This window comes from Zophobas morio, unplaced genomic scaffold (assembly GCF_036711695.1).
Source record: "Zophobas morio isolate AGI-343-1 ecotype UQ-CSIRO unplaced genomic scaffold, CSIRO_AGI_Zmor_V1 ptg000006l, whole genome shotgun sequence".
Taxonomy (NCBI): Eukaryota; Metazoa; Arthropoda; class Insecta; order Coleoptera; family Tenebrionidae; genus Zophobas; species Zophobas morio.
The window spans coordinates 12,579,019-12,603,011 of NW_026972111.1; the positions used below are offsets into that span (position 1 = coordinate 12,579,019).

The 23,993-nt window shown below is 36.6% G+C and overlaps 3 protein-coding genes and 1 long non-coding RNA gene across 4 annotated transcripts in view; 3 read left to right on the forward strand and 1 right to left on the reverse strand.

Moving 5' to 3' along the window:
• LOC135123118 (uncharacterized) overlaps nucleotides 1-8,184 on the forward strand; it is a 165,026-nt gene extending 156,842 nt beyond the window's left edge. Inside the window, exon 3 of the long non-coding RNA XR_010279546.1 lies at nucleotides 7,985-8,184. This is a non-coding gene — a long non-coding RNA (uncharacterized LOC135123118). The remainder of the gene's footprint in view (nucleotides 1-7,984) is intronic.
• LOC135123117 (U3 small nucleolar RNA-associated protein 14 homolog A-like) lies at nucleotides 2,149-4,390 on the forward strand. Its single transcript, XM_064047630.1, has 2 exons — nucleotides 2,149-3,089; nucleotides 3,395-4,390. The coding sequence occupies exons 1-2, from the start codon at nucleotides 2,208-2,210 to the stop codon at nucleotides 4,355-4,357; spliced, it is 1,845 nt and encodes a 614-aa protein (XP_063903700.1). The 5' UTR covers nucleotides 2,149-2,207; the 3' UTR covers nucleotides 4,358-4,390.
• Nucleotides 8,185-11,001: 2,817 nt separating the features above from the next.
• Nucleotides 11,002-17,779, reverse strand: LOC135123642 (fibroblast growth factor 1-like). The gene is made up of 3 exons (XM_064048476.1): nucleotides 16,586-17,779; nucleotides 11,442-11,653; nucleotides 11,002-11,387 (listed from the first exon to the last, which is right to left on the reverse strand). The coding sequence occupies exons 1-3, from the start codon at nucleotides 16,702-16,704 to the stop codon at nucleotides 11,086-11,088; spliced, it is 633 nt and encodes a 210-aa protein (XP_063904546.1). The 5' UTR covers nucleotides 16,705-17,779; the 3' UTR covers nucleotides 11,002-11,085.
• On the forward strand, nucleotides 12,150-16,447 carry LOC135123641 (uncharacterized protein K02A2.6-like). Its single transcript, XM_064048475.1, has 2 exons — nucleotides 12,150-12,968; nucleotides 13,158-16,447. Exons 1-2 carry the CDS (start codon nucleotides 12,356-12,358, stop codon nucleotides 16,292-16,294), a joined length of 3,750 nt encoding a protein of 1,249 aa, XP_063904545.1. The 5' UTR covers nucleotides 12,150-12,355; the 3' UTR covers nucleotides 16,295-16,447.
• Nucleotides 17,780-23,993: the final 6,214 nt, after the last annotated feature.

The window sequence follows — 23,993 nt, forward strand, 5'->3', positions numbered from 1 at the left end:
TCGGTGTTGTAGTTCCTGATTAACTCAATAAAATAAATTCACGCATTTCTTAATTTTTTTGAGTCACCCTGTATATGGAAATCGAAAAAATTTGAATGGATTGATAAATGACAAGAAGAGACTAACCATATTTTGTACATTTTAGATAGGATTTATTCGGCAAAATTTTGTGGTGACGTCATACATTTTTTAGGGGGGATGAGCAAATACATTTTGATCAAAAACTTACCATGCTTATGATAACTTTAAAACACCTTCAAGATTTCAAAGCATTCGGTTTTGTAGTTCCTGAGTAAATCAGTAAAATAAATTTACGCATTCATTAATTTTTTTGAGTCACCCTGTATATGCAAATCCAAAAAATATGAATGGAGTAATATATCACAAGCAGAGACTCATCATATTTTGTACATTTTACATAGGATTTATTTGGCAAACTTTTGAGCTGACGTCATCAAGTTTTTGGAGGGGATAACCAGATATATTTTGAGTAAAGATTTATGATGCTCTTTATAGCTTTAAAACATCTGCGACATTTCAAAACATTCGGATTAGCAGATTCAAAATTAAATTGCAAAATGTTGTTTTATAATTTTGATTTTTTTTCCAAAAATCTGGACGTTTCGGGTAAAAACTCAATTCGTAGTCGTAAACTACATGTTAAGGACTATATTATTTTATACAATTTAAAACCCATTTACTATGTACAATTTTGAAGTGACGTCATCACATTAGTGGTGGGGATGATTGGACAAATTTTGGTTAGTGTTTTACCATCTACATGATATTTCTAATATAACTACAAAATTTCACAACAATCGGTCCAGTACTTTCGGAGATTATCTGTCTAATAAAAATCCGGGACGGCAGACAGACACACTGACGGACGGACGGACGGACAGACGGACGGACAGACGGACGGACAGACGGACAGATGGACAGACGGACAAACGGACAGACGGACAGCCGGACAGATAGGGGTCGTGAAAGATCGAGAAAACGTAAAAGTAGAGAGTCGGCCGACGGACTCGATTACAATACTTCCTTTGCTTACGCTCGGGAAGTAAAAATATGAATGCAATGATAAATTACGAAAATATACTGATGATATTTTGCACATTTTAGATTTATTCGGCAAAATTTTGAGATGACGTCATCAAGTTTTTGGGCTTGATAAACAGATATATTTTGAAAAGCTACCATGCTTACAGTAACTTCAAAACGTCTGCAATATTTCAAAATATTCAGTTTTGCAATTCTTGATTCAGTCAATAAAATAAATTGACCCAGTGATTAATTGTTTTGGGACACCCCGTTTAAGCAAAACTAAAAAAATATTAATGCAGTGATAAATCACAAGTAAAAACTCATCCTATTTTGCACATTTCAGATAGGATTTGTTCAGCAAAATTTTCAGGTGACGTCATCAATTTTTTAGGGAGAATGAACAAATACATTTTAATCAAAAAATTACTATGCTTATAACATTAAAGCATCTCCAAGATTTCAGAACATTCGGTTTTGCAGTTCCTGATTAAATCAATAAAATTAATTCACCTATTCATTAATTTTTTTGAGTCACCCTATATAAGCAAATCTAAAAAATATGAATGGACTAACAAATCACAAGTATAGACTTATCCTATTTTGGACATTTTAGATAGGATTCATTTGCCAAATTTTGGGCTGACGTCATCAATTTTTTGAAGAGGATAATAATAATTGAATAAAAATTTATTATGCTTATCATATGTTTAAAACATCTGCAAGTTTTCAAAGTATTCGGTTTTGCAGATTCAAAATTAAATTGTAGGTGAAACGAAGTTCACCGGGTCAGCTAGTTTCCTAATAAAATATTTAAATGTTAACATTTTCTTTTATTTATAACAATACTTGTGTATAAATTTGTGTTATTTCTACTAAAGTAATTACATTAATTAAAAAATTACCTGTTCAGAGTAATCAAATTAATTACTTTAGTTGAAATAAATAAAATGACCTCGTAGCATTTAAAAGTAGCGCCATTCTTATTTAGTTTGCCATAAAAACACAGTCGCGCGTCGGTTCTGTTGTCGGCCAATAACAAGGGGCTTTGCATTTCTTAAGTTAGATGTTCTGTGGTGTGTGCTCTGTGAACCTAACCTAAAATAAACGTCGCGCGAAGTGATTCCACACGTACCGCTACTTTTTTCTTAAATATTTCAAAAATGGAAAGCGATACTAATGAAAATTACGAAAATTTCTACACAGAAGAAGATGCTCAAAAGCACGAAAAATTAGTAGAAAAAGTCCTTAGTTTGAATAAGACTCAACATATTAGAAAACCATCTCGTACAGAACCCACGTTGCAAATATCAGAATTCAACTTAGTTAAATGCAGCGCTGGTGATAAAGGTTCTGTCGAGATAAACGATCTCACCAAGTCATTGCGAAACCGGAAAAGTCGACTCCGAATAAAAGAAAATGTTAAAAGGGTCCATAAGGGTTCACACACCCTTCCCAGGCCCTTGGAAAAGCCCCAGGCAAACAAAATTCGCAGAACGGTGGCTTATGAGAAAACACGGTTGGAGTTGGATAGGTGGGAAGCGACGGTGACTGCAAACCGCGTTTCTACTAATTTATCGTTCCCTTTGAATGATGACGTCAAGATGGACCAGAAAGAGTTTGACAATTTTGCAAGTATGTGGCGAGTAAAGTCGAAACTGACAGAGGAGTTGGAAAAACATGAGCCTACAGTTGAAGAGTATCATATTAATTTAGAACAAGAGAAGTTTCCTTTAACAATGAAAGAAATGTTAGCTAGGCGAAAGGAAGCGGCGAAGATGAGGGCGTATCAGGGGTATAAGGAGGCTGAGGCTCGGAGGCAGAATAAAATTAAGAGTAAAAAGTATCACAGGATACAGAAGCGAGAGAAAATCAGAAAGAAATTAAAGGAATTTGAGCAGCTGCTGAAAACAAATCCAGAAGAGGCACTCAAAAAATTAGAGGAAATTGAGAAATCGAGAATCGAGGAAAGGTTTAGTTTAAGACACAAAAGTACAGGGAAGTGGGCAAGAAATCAACAGATTAGAGCTAAATATGACAAAGAGGTAAGATTGCAGAGTTTTAAGTAAATTTACATAAGGTAAAAGAAAACGTTTCAATAAAACACAAGTCTTATTATATTATTTTACAACATTTAAATCGGATTTGTTTAGCAAAAATTTGCGATGACGTCATCAAATTGTTGGTGTGGATGAACAAACAAATTTTGATTAGCGCTTAACCATTGACAGACAAAAACAGGAAAACTGTTTTTTGTATTGTTAAAGCTTATGCTAGGAAAATAAAAACACTGCTATCGCGTAAAAATAACAATTCTAATTAATTTTTATTATTATTATTATTATTATAGAGTCGACAAAATCTGGCCCAACAGTTAACAGTAAGCCGAGAACTGACTCAGAAGTCAAAAACAAATAGAAGTTCGTCAGAAGAAGAAGATGAAGACGTTGAAAAGGCCCCTAGAGGGATTGATGAAACTAATCCGTGGCTAAATGGTGTCAAACCTGGAAAAGAAGTTGCCGATTTTATTACCGGATATCGAAAATACTGGCTGGAACAAAATAAGATAGCGCAAAAATCGGATGCAGAGAGAACTGAAGATGGGCTAGAAAATTCCGAAAATGTAGACTCAAATTTAGCTAAATTTGACCAACCAGAATCCAACAAAAGTGTTTTATTGAAAAAGAGAAAGCAGAAAGTTGTAACTTCGGATTTAAGCTTTGATGTTGAAGAAACTGTTAAGAAATTAAAAAAAGACAAAAAAGTTCCACTAAAAAAGAAAAAACAAAAAACGAACCAACACCCAACTAATTTAATTATACCCAATATTGTTACAACTGAAGAAGTAGATGACCAACGAGCGGTAATTTCTGAAGCTTTTGAAGACGACGATATTGTTGACGAATTCAATAAAGATAAAAGTAATGAGGCTGATAAAGATAAACCTAAAAATATTAATCTTACATTGCCTGGGTGGGGTTCATGGGGAGGAACTGGCATTAAAGTAAATAAACGAAAGAAACGACGTTTCACGATGAAGGCGCCTAAGAAAATCCCCAGAAAAGACGATAATAAAGGATTTTTGATCATAAATGAAAATGCACAAAACAAAGTTAAAGAAGACATGGTTTCAGAGGTTCCTTTTCCTTTCAAAACTGTCAAGGATTTTGAGGCTAGCATAAGGGCACCAATAGGCAATACTTTCATGCCAGAAACAGCGTACAAAAAACTAATAAAACCGGCCCTTACTACGAAAATGGGAACTATTATTGAACCAATGAGCAAAGATTTGCTTTTAAATAAAAACAGTTGATTTTAAATGGAAGTTTTTAATTAAAACAATGTATAGTTGTCCAGAAATTGAACCAATTTGGCAATAATAACAAGTATATTCTCTTCATGTTTTTGTTTTTAATGCCTTTTAAAATTTCCTAATTTCATGTTTTGAATTTATGTGATGTTTTAAATGATAATTCCACTTAGTTTTGTATAGGCACTCTTGATACTCATAGACTTTAACACTTTTTTCTTCCAAGTGTTCCAGGTCGACGTGTTTTTTCAAATAGTAATCTGTTTTACCTTTGTATGGACACTTTTTGCATTCATAATACATACTTACTTTTCTTTTCATTGAAATGTCGCATATCCATGTGTCTTTTTAAAGCGGAATTAAACTTACTTCTATATACCATTCTTGATGCCATTTCATATCCTGTTCTTCTACATGGTGTGTTTTTATGTGGATATACACATTTGAACTGTTGTTTGAAAGGTTTAATTAAATTTCGTACAAAGTCTTTTTCTATTGAAATTATTGCTAAATCTTGCAATCTGACTGTATTGCGTGTGTATGTTTTTAAACGTTTTAAGGCAGAAAAACTTCGCTCAACTGAAGCAGATGTTACAGGAATTGTAAGAATAATACATAAAAGTTTATACATTTCGCTTATACATGTATGAAGATCATTAACTACTATAAAATTTGACGTTTCTATCAAGGATGCACAATTTCCTAGAATAGATGGACCATTATAAACAGCACACAGCTGACTTTCTAATTTACTCTTATCAAAAATGTCGTAAAGTTCACAAAGATTACCAAGTAATTGAATGGGAAAATCTTTCGCAAAAGTTTGAAATTTTTCAAAATTTAGCGACACAAAAAAGTGTAAACTTTCAATATCTAGGAAATTTACTTTTATCTGATGAATAATAATTTGTAATATTTGATCAAATTTTTCCTTATAAATAGTTTTTGGTTCATCATAAAATCTAGCTCTTTTTGTTGGTGGTTCAAGATTATCCGTAAGGTCTCCAAAAATTTTATTAAAATGTGTTTCCTCTTTTTAAAATCCCATTAGTATATCTATTAACTTGATTAATAAATATTTTCTTGGCGTATGAAATGTCTGTCAACATAAGTATTTTGTAAAATATTAAAAACTAATTCCGTCTCTGGCAAAACTATCACTATTAATAATAAAATCAAATACTTCAGTTAATTTATCATTTAATGATACCATTGTTTGAACAGCTGTTGATGTAAAATTCCATCTTGTCTGTACATTACTTGGAATTCTTTTGTTACATACTTGATCTAAAATATTACATCGTTTCGTTGATTTTGAAAAAGTATACGGACATCCCGGCAGCTTTTGGTTGCATCGCTTAAAAGTAAATTTAAATTATGGGCATAACAACTTAGATCATATAATAAATAGATACCAATACTCAAACTGAAAGCTGTGACTAGACATGAAGGTGTATGTTGTCGTTTTCTACGTCAAGGGGAGTAGTATAATGCTATCCTTGTGTGATCACCACATCTTCATCTTTGTTATATGCATTTCATCTGTATATGTCTATTTCACTTCCATCCTTGTACCGCACCAGCGCAACAAATCGCTTTTGACAGATGTTTCTTCTAACCTCTCTTTCGAGTTGTTGTACAAAAAACAATTTTAGAATTTAGAACAAAGATCCTATTTTAAATGATGTAGTCATAAAGGATCACAATTGCTGCCCAATAATTTACTATTCCTTTCGTTATCTACTGTGAATTATTTATAAAATCAAGCTGTCAACATCTTTCTTCCGAAGTTAGTTCAGACATACTTCCTAAAATTTAGGCGCGCAAAATTCAAATAGTGATCAGGCAAGGATAGCTTCATTGTAATCCCTCCATGCACGAGAGAGATGTGTGACAGGAGGATGTCGTCACAGGCTGTCCTAGGGAAAGAACACGGCATGGTGGTATCTATTTATTATATGATCTAAGCATAACAATGAAAAAAGCGTGCTTGAGGGGCAATTGTCTTTATTTTGGCTTGAAGCCCATTAAGTTCTCCAGCCATTACCGCTGCCCCACCATATGTCTAAGATATGAGCTTCGTATTTAAATTAAATTTTGAGAATTCTAGAGATGAGCGATATTTCACTACCGGTGATTATTTCACCGTGATCGGTTTGTCACTGTTGGTAACCGTGACTGGTATCGGCAAGTAACGGCGACCGTAATTTTCCCTTTTAAAATTGATTCCAGTAATACGAAACAGTGAATGGTAAATTTTGCTTTTATTTTCTTTTCATACAGTTTGCTATAAAATCTGAGACGACATCTAGTTATTTGGAGGTAGTTTTTCTTTAATTAATTATGCATTTTATGCATGTTTTTATGTGCCAATAAATTTACATTTACTATATGATTTGTTGTTATTTATTTGTTCCCAACAATTACTGTTTATTCATTCATCGATATATCGGAATTTTCTGCTGTTCACATGGCACACCGTTTCACCGTTCCTCCGCGAAAGAATATTGAAACCGTTCCTACGATCACCGTTCCTGCGATCACCGTTCCTCCGCGAGAGAATATTGAAACCGTTCCTGTGATCACCGTCACGGTGACAAGAAAGAACCGTGAAAAGTCGCGGTTCGCGCCGGCGCCGTGATCCTAATATTAAATCGCTACTTTCGTCGCTCGCCGTTCCTTGATCACCGTGACAAAATCACCGTTTAAAATCACCGTGATTCAAAAGGAACGGTCGCCGTGATCACCGTGATCGCAAAATCACGGTATCGCTCATCTCTAGAGAATTCGTTAATTAATAAATTATACAAATCGTTTGCTGAACGACCTGCACTAACATCGAAAAAAGCCAGAAAGCGCTCTACGGGATTTCCTCCAACGACATAACGAAATATGGAGCTGGAGCGCCGGGGTTGCTCTCAAGCCGGAGTCACGGATCTTAAGTGGTGAGCGCCCGCGAAAACAAGATATGCCGGCACAATAACACGTGGTCTAGTGGTCAGGGTACCTGCCCGGCAAGCGGAGGGCATGTGGTTCGATTCCCACCGAGGCAGCAACATTTTTCTTCGCTTACCTACATTGGTGGCCGTGGTATCGGAGGAAATAAATCTATTAATATTATTATAAAAATATTTTGTTGATTACTTTATTCATAGCGATGGTAGTAGGGGACTCTCCGGTCTCTTGATGCCTAGAGCGGCAATAGAGTATCCTCCGGTTGATGCCTAGAGAAGAATCGGTAAATCCTCCGGTTGATGTCTGGAGGCGGTAGGTCGTATCGGAAAGTCCTAGAGGCGAAAGAGTAGAAGGAAGAGGCAAAGAGAACCAATTGATGCCGAGTCTCTCTCTACTTCTCTGCGGAAATCGGGCTGAAGTATATCTTTAACACTCCGTAATCTAAAAATGTAAACTAGGATAGAATATATGCACCATTTCGTTATACTTTCAGCATAACGTAATTGGCTCTAATCAGAGTCGTTCCATGAAACTACGGTACATCGCATATTGCTATTCGCGCAGCTCAAGTTAATAAAAGGGGATAGTGTGGGAGATACTCATCGTGATCCTCTAACTAGTTGCTATTAATCTACTCCTTTGTTTCATGTTCTACCTAATCGTTCGGCCACGAAGTACGGACATTCATCACCACTACTACTAGACCAGCCTTCAGGCCGCATCATGCGACACTTACTAATGGTGCCCGGGGGATGTAGAAAATGAATTGCATCCATTCACGAAGAATCCAAAACACACGGAAAAAACCACAACGTCCTAGCTTATCATCCCTCGAGACTGGGGGGACGTACTAGCCAAAGCCGGACTCATCGCGTCCAGAAAGGAATCATTTAGCATTATTATGCCTATTATAATAAAAGACATTAAACTTTTTACCCCATTTATTGTATTACTACGCTCGACGACAGTGTACCTACTCAAATCTAATCGCTAACCGTTTTATTCTACGTTTTTCTATTGACTCTCATACTGTCACTGTTTTCCCAAGACACGCCACTGTTGGACCTCGTCACTAAAGCTCTGTACCTGTGTAGTTGTAGGTCATCCGAGAAAATACGAGCGCTTTGAAACTCATATTTTTTTTTTTCAGAAAGGGAAGTGTAAAATAGCGCTATTGCGCAAAGTGTCCCTCCCGTAACTGTACTCCAATATGGGCAGCACCCTCGTGCCCAATCAAATAGTAATTCACTTTGAGCTCATGTATTTGTTTTTCTTCTCCAATAAACAAAGGCATTCCATTACCAAATATGGGCAGCGTTTACTGTCCACCTTTAGGGATAGTTGCACGGACTCAAGTGCGACATTTTTACTCAAGGACCACTGTCTATTTCTTCTAGCATTCCGGGTGGTCCGACGATGGCAAAATTATGAGATGCGTTCCTCATCCCGTTCCCACGCGCAAAACCACTATAAATGGGAACAAAACAACCTGAAAATCAGTCCAATCCGATTCACTCATTCGGGCCGTCCGTCTAAAGTTTAGTATGGTCGCGACATGTGACTTCCATACGCCGAATGAGCTCAAAATAACCCCAGATGCATCTCCAAGCCGTCCTTCGTCGGGTTTCAGCACCGCATCGCCAAGCTTTCCCTTCCAACCTAATACTCAACTGCTAACTCCATCGCATTGAAGTGTAGGTTCTCACTAGTCTAGTCAATTATATTCGTTTGCATTATTGTGATCTGGTGATGCCGCGTGATTGACAACTCATGTTATTTTAATTAAATATTAAGGTCTTATGCCAGGTTATCGATACGGTATATTGGGTTAACTTCTTCGTGCTCGATTTAGGCCCTCCGTACTAAACGCTAGCACCAAGGTTTTGCCCCTACTTTTATCTCATAAGTGCACTCAATCTAACGACCATGCTTTTTCTCACCATTAAGGCTGTGTACACATCGCAAGCGATCCCATCTTCACGGCCAGTCCTTCCCTGGTCCTCAGGAGGGCTTCCAGTTTCATTCTCTGCTCTTCGTTCACCCTGACTAGAGCAACGGAGCCGTCCTTACTTGGGACGAGTCCCGACAATGGGCCTCCGATGGCTCCGATGTCGGTCGTGCTCGTCAGTGTTGCCTTCACTTCTTCGGCCGACTTTTGTCGTCCCTTGTGGTAGGTCCCCCTGAGGCTTCACCCTTTTCTACGGGACATCGGATTCGCTTCCAGTGGATTTGTCGTCATTTTGTTCCCCTGTCTCACCTCCTCGGCGTGTTCGGCGCGGAATGGGTCGAACTTTTTTTGAGATGGCCCTCTCAAGTCCCGGTTCTTCGTTTGGAGCTTTTCCGTTGCCGCGCGGGATTGATTCCTCAGAGAAATCGCCTCCTTCTCAGCTCTCTTGTTGGCTCCTTTCGTCCTCGCCTTCGCTTGGCGGAACGCACTTCCTGATCGTATCGATGCTGTCTCTGCCTGCGTTCTGGTCCTTCTTGCGGAAGAGGACCTTCCCGTTTCGCTCATGGCTCACAGACCCCGGGGTTTTCCCTAGAGCCCTCTCTACTTCGTCTACGTAGCACCTTATCAATGCTGCGCGGCTCGTCTTCTTCACTTTTGCCTTTCGTTTCTCGTCTCTCTAGAGTCGCGTTCCACAACTTCGGTTCCTTTCTTGACCGCCTTCTGCGGCGATGCGCTTGCTAGTCTCTTCGTGCTGGCGTTCTTCTGGCAGTTGTTCTTCCCCTGAATGAATTGGTCCCGGTCCACTGGTGTTTCCGTTCTCGCCATGTCCATGTTCTCCATCCTTGCTATCGCTAGACTGTCCGTGCTTCCCTAAATTTAGGTCGTGGTATTCACCGCGGGTTCGCGGCCGAGCAGCCAAGACTAATCGGTTTGTGGAAACTTGGAAAAATTACAGTAATCTCCTTTTGTTCTATTGAAGTAATCTCCTTTTTCCTCTGTAAAATTTAATCCTCCTTAATAATAGAGATTATCCCCTCGCCAATGACTTCTCGGAAAGAAATTATCTCCGATCCGGTGGAATCCAGTATTGCGAATAAACAGTCATATGAAAGAAAGTAAAAATTTGTCGATCTAGACTTGGGCCGAACGCCGCTGTCGCCAACCGAATTCAATAAAGCAAAATTAATCAAACAAGAGTACATCGTGAATGGAATTCCCCAACACATAAATACATAAAACACATGTTAAATATGGTCAAAAACACAAAATATCGTTCAGTACACACGTCGCTTTGAGAGGCGCGTCCGAGGTAAATATTCCAAGTCGAGGTCGTAGAACACCTAAATCAACACAAAAACAGCATAGAATCCCCTTTCTCTCTTCGAATTCACGATGACTTACATGATATTCGAGATATACCTATAAATTGCATTCTGGGCTCTTTAAAGGGACATGATTCTTTTAGAACTCGAAGTTATGGGCCTCTCCGTGCGGCTTAAATTGTAATAGACCCCCCCCCCCACCCTCCAAAAAAACTTCTGCATCTCACAGACAGGTGATTTCTAACCAAAGCAGTAATTTGTAATATGCTCCACGTTACCGTCCTCTTTGAACCTCAAAAGCAAACACATTTCGTCGCCATTCTAATCTAAAAAGCCGTTACAACACAAAACTAGCAATGCAAATACGTCTTAATTAATTAGATATAGGATAACACAAAAAAGAAAATATCGTAAGATTCACTATTATTGACATGTCGTGGTAATATAAAAAAAAAATACTGGTCTATTTACAGAGTATTAAATGTTATGATAATACGGTTCCAATTTTACTGAAATCGTGATCGTCTGGGCAGGAACATGATGGCCTTCTGTCCATATTTGGTACGCGGCCCTCGTTTAAATTTCCCGGATTTCTTTATACCAACATACCACCCTAAATGTGCGTATTTTAGTGACAAATACGTATTATATGACCCCCGAAAGGACTCAATAAAGATCGTGTTATCTTCATTCATATCTGGTTCTCCATACAAGCGTCCTTTCTTGTCCATGGCAAGGTAGAGATTTGTTAGAAGACCTTTTATGCGCACATGACCCGGATAACCAGCTGAGATTATTTCCAAAAATGCTGAAAGGTGTATTTAATTTAATGAAATGAAAATTTGAATTTCTATGTTTTTACTATGTAGATCATTATCATCTGGATTTCCTTTCACCACACTGTCTGGGTACACAGCCAAGTGGTGTTTCGTTTTGGAGAATAATTGCAATTTGGTACCATGTAAAGGATTTCCTAATCTGGCAGGACGTAACTGGCGCCAATTGGCTGATGGATTGGAAGGTGGCCAGGTGATTGGAGGAGAGGTCGTGGGGGCATCGTCATCTACTCCACACCTGCACAAGACAAAAAACGTTTATAAGATATGTAGTAGCCATTGACCAAACAAATGTTCGTGGTAAGAATTCATTATTAGGTAAACATACTGAATTCGAGTGGATCAGTCATAACCCCTAGTCTCCAAACCATTTAGATTTCAGGAGTGTGCCTCCAAAGTCTTTGCGACAAACTGAAGAAATTCAAATTAAAAAATTTACTATTGTTATTCGCTTCTAGACATTCTCAAAAATGTTACCAAAAACTTTCTTTGCACTTGTTGTCTTGTTAATAAATGCTTTTGTTCAAATTTCAAGTAATGTAATTAAATTAATTGAAGTAATTATTGTTGTAAGTACTGACAAACGCAGTTACTTTTTAATGAACAAAAAAAAATGGAATGGTCCAATTTTCAAGAAAAAGTTTATTTTATCATCACCTTCGAATGTGTACTAAAATCAATAAAGAAGTGTGGTCTATAAATATTTATATTTTGAACTCAATATCTGTTAGGTAAATAAGGTAGGCAACCAGCTCACCATACATGTAATTGCCTACCTTATGGAACGAACAAATACAGTTAGTAGAGAACCGGAATGGCGTCTAAATAACACAAATCCAGATCCTTAGAAAAGAGACAAAACAGATTATAACATGGCGCAGTCGATGGATAAATAGTCAAATAACGAATCTACATTGCGGTGAGTGTAGTACAGTGAGCAATGATGGGTGAACAGCGAGGAATAGCACCCATGAGAATGGAAGGAAATTTGGCGGAAAATTGGGCCACGTGGCGAAGTCGTTTCAACAATTATCTTACAGCCTCTGAAGTGTCCAAGAAGGATCAAACAATTCAGTGTGCACAACTGCTACACTACATTGGAGAAGAGGGTTTCAAAATATACACTACATTCCAGTTCGCTGATGGTGAAGCTGGTAAACTCTCAGTTTTAATGGAAAAATTCGAAGCTCATTTCGTACCAAAGGAAAACTTGTCATACGAGCGCTATAAATTCTTCTCGTACAGGCAGCAAGGAAACCAGGCTTTTGAACAGTTCGTCACAGAATTGAAGAAGCAGGCTCAGAAATGTGCATTCGACACTCTCGAGGACTCTCTAATCAAATCCATGATAATCTGCGGGGTGACTAACTCGACGATGAGGGAACGACTCCTCCAGGACGACTCTCTCTCATTACAAAAGGCTATAGATCTGTGTTTGGCCATCGAAACATCAAAGCAGCGCACAGTGGCTATAGAAAACAAGGAGGTTCCGCTGGATGTCATCCGTAAGTCAAAGGACAAGAAAGTGAAGCAAGGTCAGATCTCGAACTGCAGTAAGTGTGGTAGAAATCATCCTATAAATAAGTGCCCAGCTTACGGCAAATTTTGTAATTTCTGCAAAAACAAAAACCATTTTGCATCAGTGTGTCGAAAGAAGCTTGCATGTGTAAACTTACCAAAACAAAAGGCTGTTAACGCAATTGATAAAAGCATAGAAAATGATAGAAACTGTTTGTTTATAGGTACACTCACACAACAGAATAATTCTAAGGACGGATGGTTTACAAAATTAAAATTAAAAGACAAGTTTATTAATTTCAAAGTTGATACGGGCGCAATGGCTAACGTCCTTCCTTTAGATTTATTCAAATCATTGAAAATGCCAATGACAGAAATACGAAAGACAAGTGTTAAATTAAAGTCCTATACAGGAAATTACCTAAATGTATTAGGAATTTGTAGGTTAAAGTGCAACAAAAATAATGTCAATTACTTAATAGATTTTTTTATTGTTAGTTCAGGTGAGCAGGCTATTTTGGGTTTGCAAACGTGCGAAAAGCTGGAATTAATTAAGCGTATCAATTTCTTAAATTCAAATGAAATTATTTCCACGAATTACAGAGAATTTTTGGGACCATTCGAGACAGTATTCTCAGGAATAGGGTGTATTCACGGGGAACACCACATCCAGCTATTGCCTGACGCCAAACCAGTCGTACATGCGACAAGGCGAGTTCCATTGCCAATATTAAATCAGTTAAAAGAAACTCTAGATGAATTAATTGCACATAACGTTATTGAGAAAGTTGACGGTCCCTCAGATTGGGTAAATGCACTAGTGGTAGTACGGAAACCAGATGGAAAATTACGTATCTGTTTAGATCCACAAGACCTGAATCGTGCCATAAAGCGGGAATATTGTGCGATACCAACTTTAGAGCAAATAACAAGTAAATTAGCAGGTGCTACCGTATTCAGTAGTCTAGACGCAACAAACGGGTTTTATCAAATACAACTAGACAAAATGAGTTCGGATTTGTGTACATTCGGAACTCCGTTTGGAAGATACAAATTTCTTCGACTTCCATATGGAATTAAATCAGCACCAGAAGTGTTTCAGACAAAATTCAAATCAATTTTTAATTTAGAAGGAGTAGAAGTGTATATCGATGATATAATCATTTGGGGTCGAAACAGAGCAGAACACGATGCACGATTGCAAGCGGTGTTACAAATTGCAAAAGAAAACAATGTCAAGTTCAATCAAAATAAATGCAAATTTGGGGTGGCAAAACTCAAATACATGGGACATTACATTTCCGGGAGAGGTATTGAACCCGATAATTCTAAAATCGAGGCAGTTTTGAACATGCCGCAGCCAACTTCAAAGCAGGACGTTCAGCGTTTGTTAGGTATGTTAACATACGTTAGTAAATTCATTCCAGAATTTTCAACAAAAACCTCACCCTTGCGAGACTTAATTAAAAAAGAAGTAAATTTCGAGTGGACAAGTCACCAGGAAAAAGCATTTACAGAGATAAAAAAAATTCTAACGTCAAAACCAGTTTTACAGTTGTATGATGTAAATAAAGATGTTACAGTTTCAGTAGACAGTTCTAAAAACGGACTGGGGGCGGTAATTTTGCAAAACAGTCTTCCGTGTGCATATGCTTCCAAAACAATGACCGAGACTCAGCAAAGATACGCACAAATAGAGAAGGAGCTCCTGGCAATCTGTTTTGGTCTAACAAAATTTCATGACTACGTTTATGGCAAAAAGGTAACTGTCGAAACGGACCATCAACCTCTTATCTCTATCTTTAAAAAGCCATTAAATAAATGCCCAGCGAGATTACAGAGAATGTTATTACAGTTACAAAAATATGAAATTAATTTAGTCTACAAACCAGGCAAATATTTGCTCTTAGCGGACGCGCTATCTCGAGCTACGTATACTGACAATACACAAAAAGATGAAATAGAGGAGGAAATTGACGCTCATGTGTTTCTAATACAAACTCAGATTAATGCTACTCCAGAAAAAATTAATCAAATTAAAGAAGCCATTCAAAATGACCCAGAAATGCTGGAACTAAAACACGCGATAACAGAAGGATTTCCGAAAAATCTTAAACGTGCAAGTCATACAATCAAACGGTACGCCAAATACAAACACGAATTAACTGTTATTGACGATTTAATTTACAAAGGTCAGTCTCTCGTTATTCCATATAAAATGCGCAAAGACATGATAGAGAGAATCCATTACAGTCATTTAGGCGTGAATAAATGTTTAAAACTGGCGAAAGATTCAGTCTTTTGGCCTACGATGACCAACGAAATTACTCAACGTGTTCTTAGTTGCCATACATGTTTACATTTCTCTAAATCCCAGAGTAATGAGCCTCTCAAAAGTCATGAAATACCAATACTACCTTGGAATAAAGTAGGCTCAGATATTTTCGAGTATAATGGAAACAAGTATCTTCTTCTAATTGATTACTATTCAAAATACATCGAAATCGAAAATCTCAGTCAAAATATGACTAGTAATAACATCATAAACAAAATGAAATCTGTGTTTTCACGACATGGAATTCCAGTAACGTTAGTAACAGACGGAGGAACACAGTATACATCCAAAGAATTTGATCATTTTTGCAAAGAATGGGAGTTTGCACATATTGTTTCTTCACCAACTCATGCTAAATCAAATGGAATGTCTGAAAGAAATGTTCAAACAGCCAAAAACATCTTTAAAAAAAATTTGCATGATAAAAAAGAGATATATATGGCACTCTTGCAATATCGAAGCACGCCCATTTTTGAGAATGTCTCGCCAGCCGAAATCTTGATGTCACGTAAATTACGCACATTAATTCCAACGACAGTAAAAAAACACACACCTAAAGTAGCCTCACAATATAATTCATCAACAATAAAGCAAAAGCAGGCAGTTCAAGCTGAATATTTTAATAAATATAAAACCAAAAAACTAGGTGATCTTCCTGTAAACTGTAATGTGTATGTACAAACGAAACCAAATTCTACATGGACACCTGGAATAGTCATAAGTAAACTTAGAGATAGGACGTACAAAATTAGGTTGGACAATGGCGCATGCTTGATCAGAAACCGAAAATTTATCAAATGCAATGAGTACATGCAAAACCGTTCATTACCCAACCTAACTTATAATAAAATTCATTGTGAAAGGAAAGAGGAAAGAGAAGAACCTCTAAGATGTTATATAGAATTAGACAGTGCTAGTGAATGTGAAACAAGTGAAACACCAACTGTGTTAGAACCAGAACAACATGAACGATACAAAACCAGAAGCGGCCGACCTATAGTCCAGCCGGAGCGGCTTAATCTTTAAGTTTTAATTTTCTTTACGTTAAGAGAAATATGTTTTTTCTTTTTTTATTTTTAAGGGGAAAGATGTTAGGTAAATAAGGTAGGCAACCAGCTCACCATACATGTAATTGCCTACCTTATGGAACGAACAAATACAGTTAGTAGAGAACCGGAATGGCGTCTAAATGACACAAATCCAGATCCTTAGAAAAGAGACAAAACAGATTATAACAATATCCCAGTCGGATGTTTAATTATAGAAATTCTTAAAACCACTTAAACCAACTAAGCTTTTAAATACTGAAAAATTTACCAGTGGATCCCCCGTTGGATTCGAATTTTGCCACCTTTTGCTTTATCTGTGTCATCATTGTCTTCACTTGATAAACTTTCAATATCGGTACTATCACTGTCACTGGCCCTGTTTTCCATATTTTTTGTCGATTTGTCGATATGTTAATAAATTGAAATGCACGTGCAACCGCAGTTAGATTCAGTTTTCAAAATTAATTGCGGTTTAAGTGACTTTGCACGGGAAATAAGTGTTCGTTTTCATTTAATGGGTGTCAATTGATGCTGACGCTGACGCTCGCGTTTCAGATCAGACTGTTCGCGTTTCTAGCTCTTAAATTCTAATTTTCCGCGGTTAAAAATAGAATTTTATTTGGTATTTACGAGTCGATCGTAGATCATAAAATTGTGTGAATAAGTAGTAAATTGCTTACCTCACAGTTTGTTCCAGATATGGTTGTTAGGGCACTGTTTCTTTGATAACTAGTTCTCCTGTGGATAGGTAATAAAATTATTATGGTGATGCCGACAGTTTGTTATTAAAAATAATTTTTGGTGAGAGAGGTCACCAATTATTTCAAATAGTTAACGAGGATATTACTGGTTATCTACGTACATTTGACGTTAAAATGTTTGATTCTTAATTGAAGTTCAATAATAAATTCAGCTTCTTCTAAAAATTATGAAATTTGATTTTGCTATTTTTTATAACTTCTAGTTAAAATAAAGTTTTGTGCGTCGGCATTGTCAAAGTACTGGTAATAAATGAATATCAAGTGAGTTTTTCCGTTACAAAATAAAAAAAAATATTTTAGAATTTTCAAATGAGAACTGCAGTGCCACCGCAATATGTCATCAAATTTTCAAAAAACATTATTTACTAAATGAATTAGTATTTATTAAAGCAAATTATCAATTTTCAAACCAACACTTTGAATATTTCAGGAAAAATAGGCAATTTTGTAAACCAAAAAGTAAAAGAGGTAATTATTAAAAATACTAGTTATAAAATTCTAGAAAACAGCAGTAAAGTTTTAAGTGTCGAATCACTAGATATGTAGAATTAGGTCCGGACATTATTATTAGTTCGTTAAAGTACACACCAATTACACCCGTTGAGGTAGAAAGAAGTTTTTCTTCATACAAAATGTTATTGACAGCTAGAAGACAGAATTTTACAATGGAAAATTTGGAAAAACATTAATTGTCAATTGTAGTAGCAAAGAAAATGTATAATTTATGCATTATGTAAAAATATGTTATAGGTAATAAATGTAATTTCTCTTGCTTTTTTGTTTCTAGTTTATTGTTCTTTCCGTCCGGACTATGCATATTTGGCAAAAATTGTGTATTTCGAAGAAATTTTGAGCATATAAATAAATGCCCACATTTTAACAAATATTTGTGCATATAAATCCGCCCTTTAATCATCACATTTTTAGTGGGGCTGATTAGACAAATTTTAGTTAGCATATCGACACAGGCGACAGACAGACGGAAACGCGAGACCTACTTTTTCATACTCCAGGGGTGACAGGGGTCATAAATCGTCGAGAAACTATGAAAGTAGCTATTCGCTGGATCCTATTACAATACTTCCTTAGCGTATGCTTGAGAATTAAAAAAGAATAGGTAGAGCCAGTCTGTCTCTCAAATACTACTCTAATTAGACTCAATCGATTTTATTAACTTTTGAATGTGCAGTCCATGGGCAGAACAAACCGAAACAAGATGACTTTTAGATAATGTCAACAATCACAAAGTTTATATCGGTTAAGTCTGGCTTTTTTGTGAAGCTTATGAAAATTATTATTGTGAGGAAAAGGTAAACGTGAAAAAATATTTTTTATTCAAAATAATAAAAAAAAAACTTGAATTATTTATATGCACTAATGCTAGGAAATAAAGAAAATTATATTTACTATTTAAAACAAGATACAAACAAAAAGCCTAAACCTAATAATACTTCGTCATTGCTCGCAAACGAACGCAAAAGGAAAATGTGCAAATCAAGTTATTGGCACCACTAAGTTGGGAGTAATGGCAAGCATAGTGGCAAAATTTCTAAATTTTCAGGATGCTAATCAGTACACCGGACATTGTTTTCGAAGAACATCGGCCACTCTTCTGGCTGATTCTGGTGGCAATATCACAGAATCAAAACGACATGGGGGGTGGAAGTCGACGACAGTAGCCGAGAGCTACATCAAAGATTCAATCCAGCAAAAGAATAAAATATCCGATAAAATATTGGATGTTAAAATTTCGAAAATTCGTGGAGACATAGAAAATACTCAAGAAGATAATAGTAAGAAAGCTGTTTCTGGAGTTGATATTTCCAATAATTGTGTGAATGTTGCGGTTAATGTTTATAACAATGTACCACAAAAATGTAGATAGATGTAATTTTTTATTTGACGCAAAATCCTATACATATGTTTGGAATCAATGCAAATATTTGAATATCACACATTTAATAAAAACAAAGCAAAATCTGAACTGGATGCAAATACACAAGTTACTGCGGGCGTGTGGCGTCAAATTTAAAGTTACGGCAGTTAACAGGAGCACAACAAAAGTACCCCTGGGGCGTGCTAGCACAAGCAGAGTTTGGGGCTACCGGTCTGGGGCTGTTCTTCCCCCCCCCCCCCCACGACGATGATTCTATCTATCGCAAAGCCTACCCGCACCCACACGTCCATTACGAACATGCTGTGCGAAACTAGGCCATTACGATCGCAGATCCGCAGTTAGAACTCGACTATTGGGCCAAGTCGAGAGCAATACAACAGCGCAACCGCCCCTGAAGCTATCCAAACCTGTGGACTTGTACAGGTGACACGATACGTCTCGCCAGCTCGACTAGGAACCGCATTTCGCTTCTGCCACGTTTTCTGTGCTATTTAAGCTCAATTCCATTTTTAAATGTTCGATCTCTTATAACTCTGATATTAACAACAACTGAACAAGTGTTAAAGTTTCAACGAGCAATAAACAACATTTAAATTTTAAACAACAAATGAATCTTATGTGTGATTAAAAATTGACATCAAATAATTTATACGATGGAAACATTCATCAACAAAGTATTTAGAAAACAAAACTAGCAGAGATTTATAAAACAAAAGATCTGGTGTGAAATAAACTTGTGCAAATAACAATATGAGGTTAAAACTACAGAGCATGAAATTTACGTTCAATGAAAATTATTTAACAAAGGAAAATTACTGAGGTTAAAATTGTGAGATTAGAGAAATGTATCAGATAAAAAATTGCAAAGTTAACAAAATTTACAGGAGATTCATATTTGTCACACTTTATCAACGATTCAAACAAAGAGTTCACATTATGTCAAATTATATCATGATCTAAGTGATTAGTTACTTAAAAAAAAACAATAGCCCGTATTCAGCGCTATCGATTATGTTTAGTAGATGTTTATTAAGCCCTTAATCAATGTCTATTAAATTTACATATTCAGCGCCATTGCTTATCGGCTAACTAACGTCATTTGACCATTTTTTTAATCAATATTTTAATCGACGACATGGCCGTCTTAATTTACTTTGAGAGTTTAAAATACCGCGAACTGGTTACCCCAACAAAACACATAATAAACAAACACAGAAATATCCAGTCATCGCTGCGAGGGAAAAAGCGTCTCGGTGATATAAATTTTCATCGTTGTAAGAAAATACCTCGATGGTATTATTAACCCCTAGCGTTGCGAGGAATAAGCCTCGTTGATGTTATCAATCTGTAGCGTTGCGAGGACCAGCCTCGATGAAGTAATCAATCTGTAGCGTTGTGAGGACAAGCCTCGATGATGTAATCACGATAACGACGATAATAACGATGATAACCGCCTAAGGGAAGAAATTAATTTAACTTTCCCCAGCACCAGTTCTGAAAGACACCAAGAGTGCAGCAGAAAATTTTTCTTGTGACTATTGCATGACAGCAAAAAGAAGTGGAAAAAGATTTTTGCATTTTTAACTAACTTTATAACGTACTTGTAATGTAAATATATATTTTTCAGTGTTTATTTTTATAACATCAATGGTTAAATAAATATGTCTAAGTCAGTTTCAAAATTTTTTAATGCGCGGTATTGCCCCACATCATGCGCAATTTTACCCCGTAGAATGGGGAATATCGCGCATTTACACCCGTTCTAAAATATTTTTTAACAAAAAAACTATTTGATTAAAACTAGATTAAGGTTGTTACATACACCTTAATAAGAGCGATTTATACACATTTTGTCATTCCAATCAATGTTATGTGCAAATTATGAATTATTTTCCTTAGGTGCGCGATATTCCCCCACTTTGCCCTATTCAGTCAATTGTCAATTCAGTCAAGACCAGTAGAAAAGGTGTAGTCCACGCGAAAAGATCCGTTCTGTACAGAAGTCATTTCGTCGAAGAGAGAGAATATTCTAATGTTCGACGAAATGAGTATTCTCGAACATTTATTAGAATTTAGAGTACGGATGAAGAGGAGACGGTTTTGTGGGATCGGAGAACTTAAGACGCCAACGCAGCTCTGCAAAGATTGCAAATCATGTCCTGGTGTTTAGGTATGGTTCAAGGTGTTGGAGGTAAATGGAAACAACCTTTGGCTTTCTAGTTTTCACATGACCCTGTTTATTCAGATAAGTTGCAACTCATACTGTTAGACGTTCTTGACACTTGTAGTTACCATGGTCTGAATGTGGTAACCTGCATTTCAGACATGGGTACTAGTAACGTCGAGACGTTTAAAACTATGGGTGCAACAGAGTCCCAACCTTTCTTCGTGTATAAAGGGAAACGTATCTTTGTGTATGTTCGGTCTTCCTCACCTTGTTAAATGCCTGTGTAACAATTTCCTTAAACACACCATCCAAGCTCCAGTTTTAATTGGTGAGGAAAATGTATCCTTCACGGCACGGTGGGATTACTTGTTGGAGGTTAAGGCCATTGATGATAGGAGCCCTGTAGACTACCGCACTTTGAAAAAACTGACAGATGGCCATTTGCAGCCCTCTGAAAATGAAGGTGAAATTGGTGGCTCAAATTTTTAGCCATTCTTTTGCTGCATATATTCACAGCTTAATTTCAACTAGTAGTATATAGTTAGTTACATTTAATATTAATATGCATGTTTTACAATATTATATGGTTTATTATGTCATTTTTCTAAAAACCAAATATTTTGAATGAAAGCCGAGACCTAAAAATTTTTTTTATCTTTTTTTACAGACAGCGTGCCCAATGACAGACTTCGCACAACGCAGATGTTGAAAGATGCCAATAAGTTGTTTGACAACCTAAATGGGTTTGCACAGGGGCAGGAAATGGTAAGGCGGTATACTGTGTTGGAAATAATTCTCAAATGACAATTCCTTCGTGACGACAATACTGTCTATTGGCCACCCAGTCAAACAGGGTGGTAACTAACAGTAAAGTCCTTCACGATTATTTGTACTGAGCTTCTTCGAAGTGGCGAGTTCTCAAGTCTACGGCCTCGTTCTGTTAATCTGGATCCGCTCGACAATTTGGGGCGATTCTTCTTGCGAAACCAATGATACTCCTACAGCAACACAATTCATAAGCGCTCTAAAGGCGCAAGTTGTTGTCTGTGGCCTCTATAAGGGTCACCGGAAGGGAGGCAACTGCGAGGCAGACAACGCGAAACTTTTGAGCGACTTCCGTCATTTATTTACGGGATTGCATCAACAACTTGACGATACTGTGACTTGACCAACCGGGGGTGACTAAAGGACAACACTTACAGATGAAATAGAATTAGTTGTTGATTTGGAAAAATAAACTGAATTTTACCCATGCCGATTTTTAATCACCGATCAACGTAACAATATGAAATCCATGTAGGTACTTCGCCTAGAATTTAGCACCTTTATACCTTATTTATTTTGAACTTATTATTGCGATGTTTTTTTTGTGTTCTCTGTTCTTAGGTTTGAACTAGAATGAGTTTTCTTTCTACTTTGCGTTAAGAATGGCCTCATTGTTAAACAAAAAAAAAACAGTTTAACAATGAAACCTTTGTGAAACTGTTTCTGGTAACACTTTGTTTTGTAATGTAGAACGCCACATTCGTCATTTGACAGTGTTGGCATTTACATAGATCATATTCAAAAAAACCTTAAATAATAATCGTAACCAGATTTTCTATTTTACTTCAAAAAATCATGAGGAAAGTAGAAAAAATTGTATATTACACTCGTTTAATAAGACATATTGTAGAACTCGTTCTTCACAGAACGTTTTATTAAACTAATTTAATAATATACTATTTTTCTCTGTGGGTTTATTTCTCACAACTTTTTTTCTACTTAGGGTTTTTAATTCCATTGCTCTTTACGCTCCACAGTGCGCTAACTTGTTTGAACGAACGTATTCCGCCCTTAGATCATATAATAAATAGATACCAATACTCAAACTGAAAGCTGTGACTAGACATGAAGCTATCTGTTGTCGTTTTCTACGTCATGGGGAGTAGTATAATGCTATCCTTGTGTGATCACCACATCTTCATCTTTGTTATATGCATTTCATCTGTATATGTCTATTTCACTTCCATCCTTGTACCGCACCAGGGCAACAAATCGCTTTTGACAGATGTTTCTTCTAACCTCTCTTTCGTGTTCTTGTACGAAAAACAATTTTAGAATTTAGAACAAAAAACCTATTTTAAGTGATGTAATCATAAAGGATCACAATTGCTGCCCAATAATTTACTATTCCTTTCGTTATCTACTGTGAATTATTTATAAAATCAAGCTGTCAACATCTTTCGTACGAAGTTAGTTCAGACACACTTCATAAAATTTAGGCGCGCAAAATTCAAATAATGATCAGGCAAGGATAGCTTCATTGTAATCCCTCCATGCACAAGAGAGATATGTGACAGAAGGATGTCGTCACAGGCTCTTCTACGGAAAGAACACGGCGTGGTGGTATCTATTTATTATATGATCTAAGATTCCGCCATAAAAACACACACACACTCAACGTAAAGTTCCAGTTTTGTTGACGATCACAGTTCAAGGCTAAATTTTGAATTTTTCACGGGTTTTAAAAATTTTATTCACATGTTAATTTTTGGTGGGACGTTTGTACTACAAAATTATATCAACTCCCTCGACCTAGTTCATGTATGGCATTTAAATTAATCTTAAACAGTGATCCAGTTTGAGAGAAATCACCTTCATTATTTTTTGAGTCAATAAAAGGTACAGCAAAATAAAAAAAGCATTGCGATTATTGATACTGATGAGATCTTTTAAATGAGATGCCACTAACTTCTCTTCTCCCTTCAAATATTTAAAGTGGTTCAAAACAATACGTAATGAATTTTCTAACAGTTCTGTACTTCTGCGACCGAAAACCATTAATAAAAGTCTTGATATTGGCAGTTAC